The sequence below is a fragment of the Zerene cesonia genome, unplaced genomic scaffold (assembly GCF_012273895.1).
Source record: "Zerene cesonia ecotype Mississippi unplaced genomic scaffold, Zerene_cesonia_1.1 Zces_u002, whole genome shotgun sequence".
Lineage (NCBI taxonomy): Eukaryota > Metazoa > Arthropoda > Insecta > Lepidoptera > Pieridae > Zerene > Zerene cesonia.
Window position 1 is genome coordinate 1576942 of NW_024045132.1, and position 14094 is coordinate 1591035.

The following is a 14094-nucleotide window of genomic DNA, read 5'->3' on the forward strand; positions in this document are numbered from 1 at the left end:
TGTTCCCTAGGTTAAGTCTCAATTTGTAATTATTCCAAAACAATAAAGCATAAATAAATAAATAAAATAAATAAAATACTTCATCATGTTTAACTAAATCGTCCTTTATTATACAATTTGATATTAATTCATCCATAAAATATATATTTAATATTTGGCGTATTTGCTAAATCTACCTGGAAATGCATCTGGATTAGCGATCCGTTCATTGTTTCAATTATAAAAGATTAATTTAATAATGTTTTCGGTGATAAAGGAGATCTAAGTACATTATTCATGAATTGGCTTAAATGTTTATGCATATAAGCACGCGTGCAATAGAAATAGACTGATTGCATTAAATGAAAGCAAAAGAATGATAGAAATCAGTTTAATTTATCAGTTTTTGTACGATAAGAGAAGTACAAAGTACAAAGTATTAAATAAATAGTTGCGCCCCGCGGTTTCACCCGCGTAAGTCCGTATCCTGTAAGAATATCGGGATAAAAAGTGGCCTATATGATACTCCAGTTATCCAGCTATCTACGTGGCAAATTTCATTGCAATCGGTTCAGTAGTTTTTGCGTGAAAGAGCAACAAACACACACATCCTTACAAACTTTCGCATTTATAATATTAGTAGGATTATAGTATGCAGACCTACATACGACCATTAGCCTAGAAAAAAATGCGACCTAAATTCAATGTATTAAGGTAATTTATTAAGATTTGATTTGTCTTCGCTTTGCGTACTATCTCGATTTGTTGCTAATTCGACTTCGAGATATTTCTAGAAGTTTAGTCGCACAAATTACCTAACCTAGACTTCGGATGTTCTAGAATTCAGTCTCAAGTAACATTGTAATGAAATTACAGCTTCAGAAGAAGCAGCAAAGAAGCAAGAAACAAGAAAACGTTTCATTATTGCTGGATTTTATTTAAAGAAATATTTATTTTAAATGAATTTACACTGTTATGTTTCATAGAACAATAATCTACACGTCTCTCTGCTATTCTTTGATTACATACAAATATCTATTGTATAAATCACGATATTACAATTACGGCACTGGCAATGAAAAATATGCTTATCTATAGATAAACGACTGGTTTTTATTTGACAGCGATAACAATATTTGTTTAAGATAAAATTTAAAACAAAAATTATTTAATACTTTCTACTTTGCATAACGTAAAAACATAAGTTTCTTAAATAGACTTCATTATCACTGAGATCAAAACTGTTTTGTAAACACTCTAGGATGTAAAGCAGATATAATAAAAATGCTCCCATTTTTATTTTTTAAGTCGAAAGAACAGACAAAATGTTCATATTAGTAAAACACACGGTAAAATAGCATAATATATCTAAAAATTACCACGATTGCTCATTCCAGATACTAATAGCGTAATGTAGCAGATGAAAGAATTTATTATAGTAAGTATACAAAAGTGACTCAAATAGCCTCGTTTCCTGTTTTCGCGTTGACTATCGTGCGTCGGTTACGCAATTTGTCATTCTGCCAACCGTTCAGGTGTTCCCACCGAGCCCTATTTGCTAACACCTCGGTCAGTGATTCACATCTTTCCATTCTTAAAAATGAAAATCCTGTACAAGCCGCATTACAGTTATTATGAAACGCGGTTGTGTCACGCGAAAGTTTGCCAACCTCGAAAGCGCTTTGAGTTTTCCTCGGCTAAGTTGATTACAACCTACAATGTTCTGATTCTGCTATATTTACGAATGTGTGTAATTAATGATGGATTGAGAAAGGATGGTTTTCGAAAAAAACATTTCATTTATAATATATCTATTTATATCTATCGCGATTTGTCGTTGGAAATTCTTTTATTATTATCAATGAAGATCTAAGCTTTGAATGAATAATTTCGTTAATAACTGGCAGATGGCTCATATCGTAGACACTAACGACTCCAATAGTAGTCTATTTCTGTCGTCGCTCTCTTAATGATTACGAGTTTCCCACACGTCAAATTTGGCTTAGCATTGCGTAAGACACGACATAATTTGTGTGTTATTAGTGTAAGGTAATTTCATCGTCATTATAATATTATGTAATTGATAATACATTAGGTATTCATTGATAAAGGAATTGTTAAGACTTAACTAGAAATACTATTACTATATATAATATATACTAAACTATAGTGTATATATTTCTTCCAGTGATATATATAACATAACTAATATATGATAAAACCTCCCAACAAGTTGTATTCCCTGTAAAGTTTCTTGTTTGCACAACTGTAGTCATGTGGTTAATAAATAAATCAGTTTCCCATAAATGTAAGCTGAAATTATTGTAACCATTAACACATTGTACCTAACCGCGACATTTACACACAACACATAACATTTTATAGAAATTCTTAAGGTTTTTTTTCAACATTGTACAATACTTCTCGAATTAGTAACGCGTTATCCAAAATATAACAAAACAATATGCGAAAGTAGTTATGCATTTAATGATGTATCCCAAACGTAATAATAATAGTAGAACTCCTTACCGCTTGTGATTGAAGTATTTTTCATATCTCTACGACGCAATGATATTAAAAAATAATCTCATGAAAACAGCGAGCGTGCATTGTTCAAGACTTAATCATGAATAATTATCGTGCTGATACGAAATCGTAAGTTGCATAGATACCACATGCATTGTCAAAGATACCTTCATTGGATTGATATTCGAATTATTCGATATGCAGAGTATTCCAGACAAAACGTAGTATGTTTACAATGCTTTGGACAGCTCAATATTAGCAACCAAATAAAGGGTATTGAATTTGCAGGAATTTTCAATATCGTTATGGGTTAGCTGTCCTTTGCAGACATTTTCATCTATGACACGCACCGTGTTTTAAAGCCAAACGTTTGTCTCATATGCACGAACTACAGCCAGATTATATTTAACTATACATATATCGCATTGTAAATTCAGCTGTATAATATCTATTTAAACTATAGTAAAACGAACTGGTAACGATAAAGGTGCACAATAGACGACTATAAACGTTAACGTAGTGTGAAACAGTGCTGATATTTATAGCTCCATCTTGGTATAAAACGTAATATTAGACACCGAGCGAAGCGTAAGGTCGCAGGGCATCTGGCAGAGCAGGAACATGTGTTCGATGTTTTTATCGTTCCATTCACAGAATGATATCGGCCACTAAACATAAATACTGGTCCAAATATTGAATACGATTTCGAATGACATCAATATTATTCATATATTATATGTTTTGCTTTTAAATAAGTTGACTTTACAATCAGGCTTTTGTTATATGTGTTAGATCTGTAGGCAACAGTTGTCCAACGGCTTTATAAATATTATTATAATTATTTGTGGTATTTTGTAAATGATAATAGCTTGGCTCATGGCGGCATATGAAATTTCGATTACCCGAAATTAGTTTTACATACATTGTGACGATTTTTTATATGTCTGTCTTCCTATTTAGTACATAGACAGATGCAAATCATCGATATTTTAAAAGATTTTGTCTTTTTTACAGAAGCTAAAGACTACAAGGTGTAGACGCTTATTCACATCACGCACGAAACTTTCATTGAGTTTGAAACATCTTTTACTTATAAAAAACATTTTTACTTATAAATTTGAGCGGAATAATGGGAAAAGTTGTAACAAGTATTCGGAATGTATTATATGCTATTAATATTCCAGCAAGCCGCCGAGGCGGCCAACTCTATAAAAGTTCAATGAAACGGGCTAGGTCCTGATCACTTCATCATTTTCAAACCCCTTTGTACGTTAACCTTTCGTAATTAAGGCGTTTATTCTAAACCTAATTGATGTACCAACCTTCAAATTATTGATACACATCATACAGTTAAATTTTATATTGATAAAACTTCCCTATCTGTAATTTTTGTGTGTGGGTGTTTGATTGAGCACGCCACAGTACGAATTTGGCCTGGTCGGGCATTAAGTTCTACAAACGTTTAAGGGTGGTGGTGGTGGCATACTATCAGGCAGCCCAGCAGCTTCATAAAAAAAATATTCGAATATTCACTATAACGAATATAAATTACTGTAATGTATCTACTCTCGGCCGTGATTGAAATCGATTTTTACTTTGTAAAGTTCCGGGCATCGTTAAAACTCCACTACCCAAACGAAATTATCTGACTAAGCTTTTGGTAAATTAATTAAAGAAATCATAATCCATTTTAATACAGGCATTCTTAATTCCTAAAAAAAATTAATTGGTGCTGCTTAAAATCAATTTTCGGTTTTGATATTACTTTCAGAAAACAAATGGCGTACATATGAGGTCGTAATTTCTCAAAAGGGCTGTAAGGTAGGACGTGAAGTTATAAGGGAGTCTCAGATACAGCACAATATGACATCCGCACACAGGCCGATAATGACGAAGAACTGGAACAGTGTTGACGAACTCGGCTCCTAACAATGAGGTCCTATCTACAACATGTGCGGTAGATACGAAGCAATTTAACTTGCACGTTATATAAACTATTCATTCGAGATTACGATAACGAATATTCGCATATTTACAATTCTCATCTATATATCATATATAATAGATTTGGTGTGCATTTATAATTGAATCTTGTAAAGTATTTTGTAAACGAAGGTAATAATATTAAAATTATTAATGCAGAGTGTATCATAAAAATGTCTTTTTTCAAGTAAATCATACCCTCTCAATGTATACTAAATATTCGTGGAGGGAGTATAATTTCGTTTCAGGTGAAATATTGGATTTTAAATTCTGGTCTTGATAGGACGTTCTATGAAATTCGAGATAATCTAAATGATCTTAGTTTTGCCTAGATTTTTATCCCACCGTATCTACAGGATCGATAAGGGATAGTTAGCATTAAAAATTTAAAATTTGAGTTATTTCTAGAAAATTATAGTCTTGAATTAGAAACTTCTTGAAATTTTATACCTTTTGATAAGGTAAGGATGATGCTAGGCTTCCCTGTAGGATATATATATATATATACTTACTTAAAATAGATTTTGCTTCAATCATAAAATATGTTCTAAAAGGGGTTAATTGATTATTTGTTTTTGAATGACATTTGCAAATAAAAGGAGAATTTTCCATTAAACCTCTCTGTTGGAAAGCGGAAAGGGGATAAAATATTTCAACTGGAGCATCATTGAACTGTACAAATAGTCTGCATTTAAACTTAAGCTGTTAATTGATTTTAAGATAAATCCGTGAAACATTATTCTTGTCGATGACGTATTGTCAAACTCAACGACACGTTGAGTCAAACGACGTGTTAAATTGTAAAATGTTGATGTTTGGAACAAAATAAAGAGAATTTTGAATACAGATTTTACTGGCTCGTGTATCGGTGTATGTTGTGTTGTATTTTGACATACAGTCTAAAAAATAAACCCAAAATATATTACATTTTTATTCTTATAGCTTACTAGCTGTGCCGCGCGGTTACACCCGCGTAAGTCCGTATCCCGTAGGAATATCGGGATAAAAAAATATGTAGATAAATTGCCTATATGTTATTCCAGTTGTCCAGCTGTTTACGTACCAAATTTCATTGCAATAGGTTCGGTAGTTTTTGCGTGAAAGAGCACAAACACATACTCATCCTTAAAAAAACGCGTTTCGCGTTTATAATATTAGTAGGATGTAAAAGCGAAAAGTCACTCATTCTTCACAATGTTAATTTATAGTAATAGTAGATTTAACAGACTTTGTAATAACACTTGATTAAGGGTGTTTCAGGGCGGCCCTCTGACATGTTTATGTAAATATATTTCATTTAAGGTATAAATATTAAAGATATAGAGAATCTTTAAGACAGTGACTTTTCTAGATAGTTCGCCATGGGTAAAATAAATACGATTATTGAAGTGGGAACGTGAGTGGAACAGAAAACGTGGGTTCGAACCCAGCTTAACATACTTTTATGATCTTTCGCACTTTTAATAATAAATGTTTATTATCTACCTACAAAAATATTTCGTTTGTTGCTATTTTTGCAGCATGTTCTTATTTTTAAGATATCTCTAAGATGTATTACAGAGGCGTTTAACGTTTCATTAAATATACGCAAATCGTTAAGCTACCGAAATATCCTTGTAAATGTTTTATATAACATTTATAAGGATAAGAGCTACTTGTAATAAAAATAGGCACGTCTTTCACAACCTTGCAAATGAATGACAATGCTTTATGTACCTACGTATAACTCTATAAACTTGTTTTTATGCGCATTTAAAACGTAGTAGACAGGTACACTTGAATATATTTCTTTAACATTGTTATTTAATGTGCAAATACTAAAAATTCACGACATCACACGTTTACGATAACACCTGTCTATATTTACAGTAAAGTATGCAGTATGTACGATATTTTGTCTTAAAAATATACAGTTTAATCTTTACTCATAAAGAAATGGCTGCTCAAAGCGATCACCAAATTATTCGTAAAGAAAATCCATCATGAAAGTTTATGTGAAATTTCTGTCCCCATACCCCACAAAAAGACGGATCTTCGCCTCACGTTTCGATCATACAAGTTTTCTCATTAGCCATCGACATTAATAGAAATCTTTCATCATCTAATCAATCTAGATGCTGCAAATCAAACATTCTCAGAACATTAATAACCTCTCTGATTACACTTGATATCCCTCATTATAAGTCTAAAGAGGTCTTTAACCTACATAACTGGGGTACGCAGATTACAGTCTAAACGTAATGACGATAAAATGATACTCGTTACTGTGGTTTAACTGACCTTGGTATTATTATAGCAGCTGTCATTGTTGGAATTACACTATAAATAAAACATTAGTAAAGAATATCATAGGCATAAAAATTATTGATTTTACCTTGCTTGATTTGATAAGCTTAACTGACCGCTTGGTTCGCTGTTCACTATTTAGACTTTATCCCTAATTTCACGAGTTATATAGTTTCCCATAAATTTTCATGCAATTATAATTTCAAATGTCACTCATATCAAATTTCTAAAATAGCTTCAGGGCTTTTAAATATTAAAATTTACAGACGGACTGAGCAATATATTGCTCAGATTTGATTCACTACATGTACTCCATAAAATTGTTTTTAGAATTAAATAAACCGTTTTATTTAACTTAAACCTTGGCGTTTTCAAGTAACAACTGAATTATTAATCGCTTCGACATAAGTCTGAACTAATATCATAAAGTTGTAAGTGTACTAAAGTTATGATTTCATACAAAAACGACAGAACTGCGTTCAAACATTCTTTCACCTTTAGCTTCATCTTCAATGAGTGACATGGGTACCACAAGGTAAGCCGAGAAAACAACTAGGTCTTTTAATTTTAGCCGTATGTTTCGGCACGAAGTTGAGTGGTAGTGACTATAGTGTAATTTGATTAGTTTAGTCTACATATGCATTGGATACTGTAATACAAGGCAGAGGAAATGCATGTTTGGTGGCGTTATCTATAATGACGTAATATTTACTTACGAGCGGTGTAGAAAGGCCACCCGCAGGCATTTTCGTGTTGGTTTTGTGTTGTTAAAGTGGTGATTGAAAGACCTCATAACTTTTTCTTATTAGTTTGATCGCTTATTATATTTCTTTTATTGATTTTTGGTACATGATATTTTGTCTATTAATGCATTAGTTTTTAAATCGTTAAAAATTACATGTTTTTATAATTAAATTGCACAATAAGAATAATATATTTATTTCGTATTTAACAGCTGCAATATGAATTTAAGTATCAATACGCTGACAAACTTCCTTTTGTGAGTACGTTTGAAGTACAAAAGAAAATGAAAATGGTTGAAATAGATCGTAAAAGCGTAGCACCGACAAAAAACATAAAAGAAACGCTAATGCCCGCTTTATGGGTGCGCCCTTTATGTCACTTTAGCGTAGATTAATATTTAAATTCTCTAATAATTTAATATCATCACCGTTTTTTCTATTGAGAATTAATTAAACTTTCTGTCAACAACTTACAATTGTAACGATAACATCTCGGAAATATAAAACCAACCCTATATTCACACTTCTGTTGTATGTATGTATATTTTCTGAAGCTATATAAAATAACAAAAAAGAAACACCAATGTTCGTGCAACACTAATAAAACCAATTAGTATTAATTAGTAAATCACAAGATAAAACCCAAACAAAACTCAAACAGCAGGAGGCTAATATTAGTTCCGATGATCTATATAATTATGGTGTAGTCCAATTTGATTCACTATCGTTTAACACAAGCGTTGTACAAACACATTTCAAGGCCAATCATACCATTCTTATGCTAATCGAGGTTTATACATTGAAGAACTATATTATATGGCTTGACATTTTCATTTCCTATTTAACATTCATATGCCGGTACACACTACACATGTTACTCTGAACGCTCTTGTAGCGTAATTCAATTTGCTTGCATTTTATAGTTGAAATAGAATGTGTGGTGACATTTTCTATGTAACGGCATATGTATGTTATAGGTTTTCGGATGACAATCGCAAACATTGGATACCTGGCGAAGTAGAGCGCGCTTTGAACGTCGGCGCAATCATGACGGTTTCTGAAAATCATAATCAAATCTATAAAGATCGTATTCGACTGTTGCATTGTATACAATGTGTCATAAATTTGAAATGTACATCATCGCCGTTTCTAACAATAGCGACACCAAACCATTTCGTAACAGACTGATCAAAATATTATACAAAACTTACGAGAATTGTAAGTATCGCAATATTAAAACCAACTAATATAATTGAACATAATTAATCTTTAACTCAAAAAATACGGATATTGAACTGTTCTAACAATCTCGCATCTTAGAAACTTTCTACGTCAAAAACGTCAAACAAACTCTTAAATCAAAATATGGCAATTATGATTTAAATTCTATGTACATACGTTAGGGTAACTACGTGTAATATCTGAGCGATTGACAAGGCAGCACCAGTGAAGGTGAAGGATGTGGGTCAGTACTCGGAACGTGGGGAACGGTGTTAGACAAATATTGAATTAACGTGAACAGAATAATTGGAGAGAAAGCCTAGAGCACGGTTCGAATAATCAAACGTTGTTGAAATAACAAATTCACAGTGATAAAACGTTTATATGCTTTTTAACGCCTTTTGCTGATGAAATTTCATACAATTATTACTTTTGTAGCACCAAACGCATAAATGTGATTTTTAATTTAGATCAACATTAGTTATTGAAGTCAAGTATTTTTGAATATTTCGTGTTTTATTCTTCACGTTGTTTTATGTTAATTATGTACCTATTCCAACGCTATATTTGTGTACAACTTCCATTACCAATACTACATCTATTACTAGCTTTAGCAATTCCTTTGGTGAGGGTTAAAGATCGGAATCTCTCATCAAAACTTTCTCTCAATACACTGGTCCAACGTTTCATTTAAATTCTTCAAAAGCGAACTTCGTAGAATTTACACACATGGTGAAAACGTGACAAAAATGTCATGTGACATCCACCAACCAGCCTTTGAATTTATGCATATATAGACCTGTGCAGTGTGCGTGGCTAGAGAAATTGATTGACGCGAAAATCTGAGCTTGATACGCGGTAGCCCGCCACGTTTGTTTGGAGTTTCAATGATAATTGATATTTACTGGCAACACTGTTTTCCTGGCTATCACGGTGAAGTCAATACCACTTGAAAACTATCATTTTACTTATTGATATCTATTAGCATTGGTGGTAGATAGCTGTTATTTGTTATATGACGATATTTTTATACAAAAGGCACGTAAAAGAATTTAAATATATAACAAACATTTGTAGTTTGTTAGGTTTTAGATATTTAATCTGATACTGAACATAGCATCGCATTTTATTCAAATATATTTGGAGGGTAAGCACGTGTAGACTAGGAATTTTGTGTCAAATTTATTTTCTCGTTTATAAGATAATATATACAATTGGTACTGGTTTATTTTCAAGTTTGCCTTAAAGAGGTTTTAAAATATCGAAGTAATTGACACACCCAAGTTTCGTCCCCAAAGCTCATTATCATTAGAAAGACCGCTTTTAATTCGGTAAGTAAAAGCTAGAATTACGGAAAAATTTAATTATGTTGAATAGGGTCATTGTTAGGTACATATATGATACCAGTAAATCAGAGAAATAATTTTAAAAAAATACCATTAATATGCTGAACTTCTGACAAAAATTTGTATGTAATATATGTATCCGAAATCAATTAAATGATTTTTAATAAGAACAATTTAAATGAATGAAATAAAATATATTTAATGATAATTAAGCAAAGTGGACATAATTTATTATTAGTTTGTCATTCCTTGAATTAATCGTCTCAATAAAGAGGTCGCCTAGTCCAAGAAATTCAAGGTCTGTTCTATTTAATAACAGCATAATACTACAAAACAGGTATACAGATAATAAATTCAGGTGCTTTACATAATATAATAAAACGTAAATCATGTTATGCTCCATGCAAGGATTTCCTCGGTTAAATAAATCAAATACAATTAAAAGTTGTTTAATTTGTATCAGTTAACAATAATTTATCTAACTACTATATACTAATCTAATAAAACTAATATAATAATAAAAAAAAGCTTAGATATAACAGAAAAAATGGCAAAGCGACATTAGGGCGTTGTGGATTTAAATGTTTTTTTTTTTTCTTTCATTTAATAAATCTACATTGCAAGAATGAGACACACATAATAAAAATGCGATAGTCGAAGACAATAACAAATTCATGGAGATCACCTGAAGCCTGTTATTATTTGGTTTATTTTAACGAAGCAGAGGCAAGGTACAGCAAAATATGATTCAGACAGGTTACAAGCGCTTGCCAGTTGGCTCTGGCAGCGTTCGGCGTGAAATCGAATTGGCTGAAATTCGGGGACGAAAATAAGTAGCTATCGTGTTCACGGAAAATCAAAACTCATATTTGGTTAAGTGAAACGAAATTAGACGCCTTCCTAACACTGCCTTTTGGGATACATACCTAACAACACTTTTGTACAATTCAACAAACAACGTTTTTACTATTATTTCATATGCATTATTTATTAATGACTTCACATATCACATTATAATAACACTATTTATAATATCGTTTACAAGCTTTTGTTTGGTATACTGGCGTTTGACATTTTTTGCTAGATCGTTGACCTTTAACAGTAACCTTTTCAACCGACGGGTTTAAAGGAAAATGACTTGTAGTCAATCCAATGGAAGGTGCGGCTTAATATAATATTGCATATATTATCTACTTTTAAAGCAGATCTCAATTTCCATATCAAAAACGTCTATATACTTACTAGCCTTTATAGATTTTTAAATGTGTCAGGGAGCGGTGTCACACATGAACGACGCGATCGCAACAAATAGAGCCCAGATCCTGTGTCGCGTGTGAATCAACCGCGCCCAACGCTCACAATCACGGCATTTTATTTATATCCTATATTCTATAAAAACCTAAATCCCACAGGCCATAAACACTCGTAGGGCGAAGGGAGAGGGGTCACTGTTGCTTACACACCCATTATTTTGGGGTCATTTTTCGCGTCGCAGTGTTGCTGTGTAAATGACAGAACGAGGTATCTCGTGATATAATACTACGCTCGCAGGTCAATGATAAAATTTATAGTATTCTGGAATAAATTGTCTTTGTTCTCGTAACTTGATACTGATGGGTTTTAGTTGTTGGTACTCTAACTGAATTGAAGTACGTTATTTCAGATAAGCTGGTATATTGGATTTTGTATCTACGATTTATTGAAAATTCACAGTTATTGGTTGAGTTGTCCATCCACAATACAGTATCACGAACGAATACTTTTGCAAAAACTATATGAGACAAACATACGTTTGTTAATATGTAAAAGCCAAAATTTGTGACATGAAATAACAGAATAACAGATTGTAAACCACAGGAGAAGATTATATAAATAAAAAATAATAACTACTAAGTTGTTGTGATTCAAGGTCTACATTGCATTCCAGATGCGATGATTAATAGCTGTGTGACGAGACTACAAAATTAATTTATCGATTTCACAGATCTAATCAACTCTAATGTCATTTAAGTGCAATTTAGATCAATGAAAGGCTACATCGAAGTCTATTCACCTTTATAAGAGTGCTTTTATAATGATATTCGAACCATGCTTCCGCATGAATGGGACGGCTCATCAGTATAGCCCTACAGTTTGACAGGTTATGACGTATGCACTTCATTTATATATATTTCACTTCATTCAGTAATATATAAATGTACAATTGAATATATATGTCTAGACAAATATCAGTAACGTGTTGAGAATTGTATTAGAGAGTTAGCGAAGTACATTGCGATGTTCACATAAAAACACATCGTGACAGAAGATTGTGCTCTTGTATAGGAAATATAAGACTATTTAATGCTTTTATGCAATTAAACGACACGAATATGAAACCGGCATAATACCTTTGCAATACGAGTTCTTTGCTATTGTGTTATACAGAGACAAAAGTGCATATTTCTCTCTGATTAATTATTATTGGTGAAAGACACGCAGACATTGGTTGTTATTAAAAACTAATAGATGTGTCTGATAGATTATGTATTTTCACTTCTATCAATTGGATATTTCTTACTGGAAATGCATAACAATTGGGTATTGCTTTCTGGCAATTGGGTATTTCTTTGGGAAACGTGATTTATTCATAATATTAATCTGATCTTAAAATTTACAGTCCGTGACCATGAGGGTCACAGATTGAGACGTTAACACATGCTTTTGTCATTTATTCTTTGTTATTATGGTTAAAACTAAAAAGAAGGAATATTTCTTTATGCCTTCCCCTTGTGGATTATACCTCATATTGGTTAATATACAACAAAATTGGTCGCCGTGTCGGAAATCCTGTAAGTAGGTTGACATTTGTTCACAGTTCGATAAAATATTCATAACATAAATAAATTATTAAAATAAATGCTTTGACCTAGTAATAAAGTTGTAAACATTGAACTTTTTCATGGGAGCTAAATGCTAATTCATTGTGTAGACATATTGTTATAAATTCATGAACTTCGTGCAGCTGTTAGCTTTTGCTATCTCTACATCGATTAATAAAAATAATCATTTGAGTAAGGATAAGTAAATGCAAAGAAAGAAAGTATACCTAAGTGCGACATATTTTATATAAAAACAAATAAACGTTATTAAGTCTAAATAGCAAAAAAAATCTTATATCTCCGAAGCTATCATACGGGTAATTGCCAATTACGATACGAGACGCCAGTTAATATTTTCAATCCTTCCTCACATTTTATATAACTGACGTAGCAACCTAACGGGTAGTATGTAGTAAATACTATTTGTGTCTCAATATTAAACGACAAAATTGAATCGTCATAGATTTCGTTCATCTATTGAATTTAAAATTGTTAATACGTTTCATCCTTGTCCTGATATAAAGGAGTATTTTTGCTAGCGACGTAACAGAAAACTAGGACGCGTTGTAATCTTATTTGGAGAAGCCTTTGCCCCTATAATTTAAACAGGAAGCTGTCTATTACGTGCGTAATACAAAAATATTGGAACATCGATGCATTTTATAACATTAGAATACTATATAGCTTATAAAAAAAAGATAAATATATTTTACAAATAGAATACACGTTTAAAATGACTACAAATTGCATTTTAGATCGGCTTCAAACATTTGGGAATTTAACATTTAATTTCAATTACGCAATAATGTAACTATTACCATTTAAAAGCGTTCACGAGTAATTTATACACAAATTTAGTTTAAAGTGACTTTATATAGTTTCGGCTTAATAAATGCGCTGATGCGTCATACAGTAACGAGCATTAATTTTACAAATCAACTTACTGGTTCACCAGGGAACTAGTACTATTTGTCTGATTGAATAATTGGTAATGTAGTAGCCTCTATTGTCACTATCTATTATACGTCACTCTATTAGTTTTTTTATTCTCTTAGTTTTCTCTAGACCCAAAAATCGTTTCATAGAATAACTTCGGTGCAATGTGAAAGAAAGAAAAATAATCGAAAACATTTTATCATTCATAATATT

The 14094-nt window shown here is 31.9% G+C and overlaps 1 protein-coding gene across 1 annotated transcript in view; it reads right to left on the reverse strand.

Moving 5' to 3' along the window:
* The window catches only part of LOC119838284, a 58284-nt gene that overhangs the window by 32173 nt on the left and 12017 nt on the right, over nucleotides 1-14094 (reverse strand). Inside the window, exon 2 of the mRNA XM_038364151.1 lies at nucleotides 8527-8574. Coding sequence (XP_038220079.1) covers nucleotides 8527-8574 — 48 coding nt within the window. The remainder of the gene's footprint in view (nucleotides 1-8526; nucleotides 8575-14094) is intronic.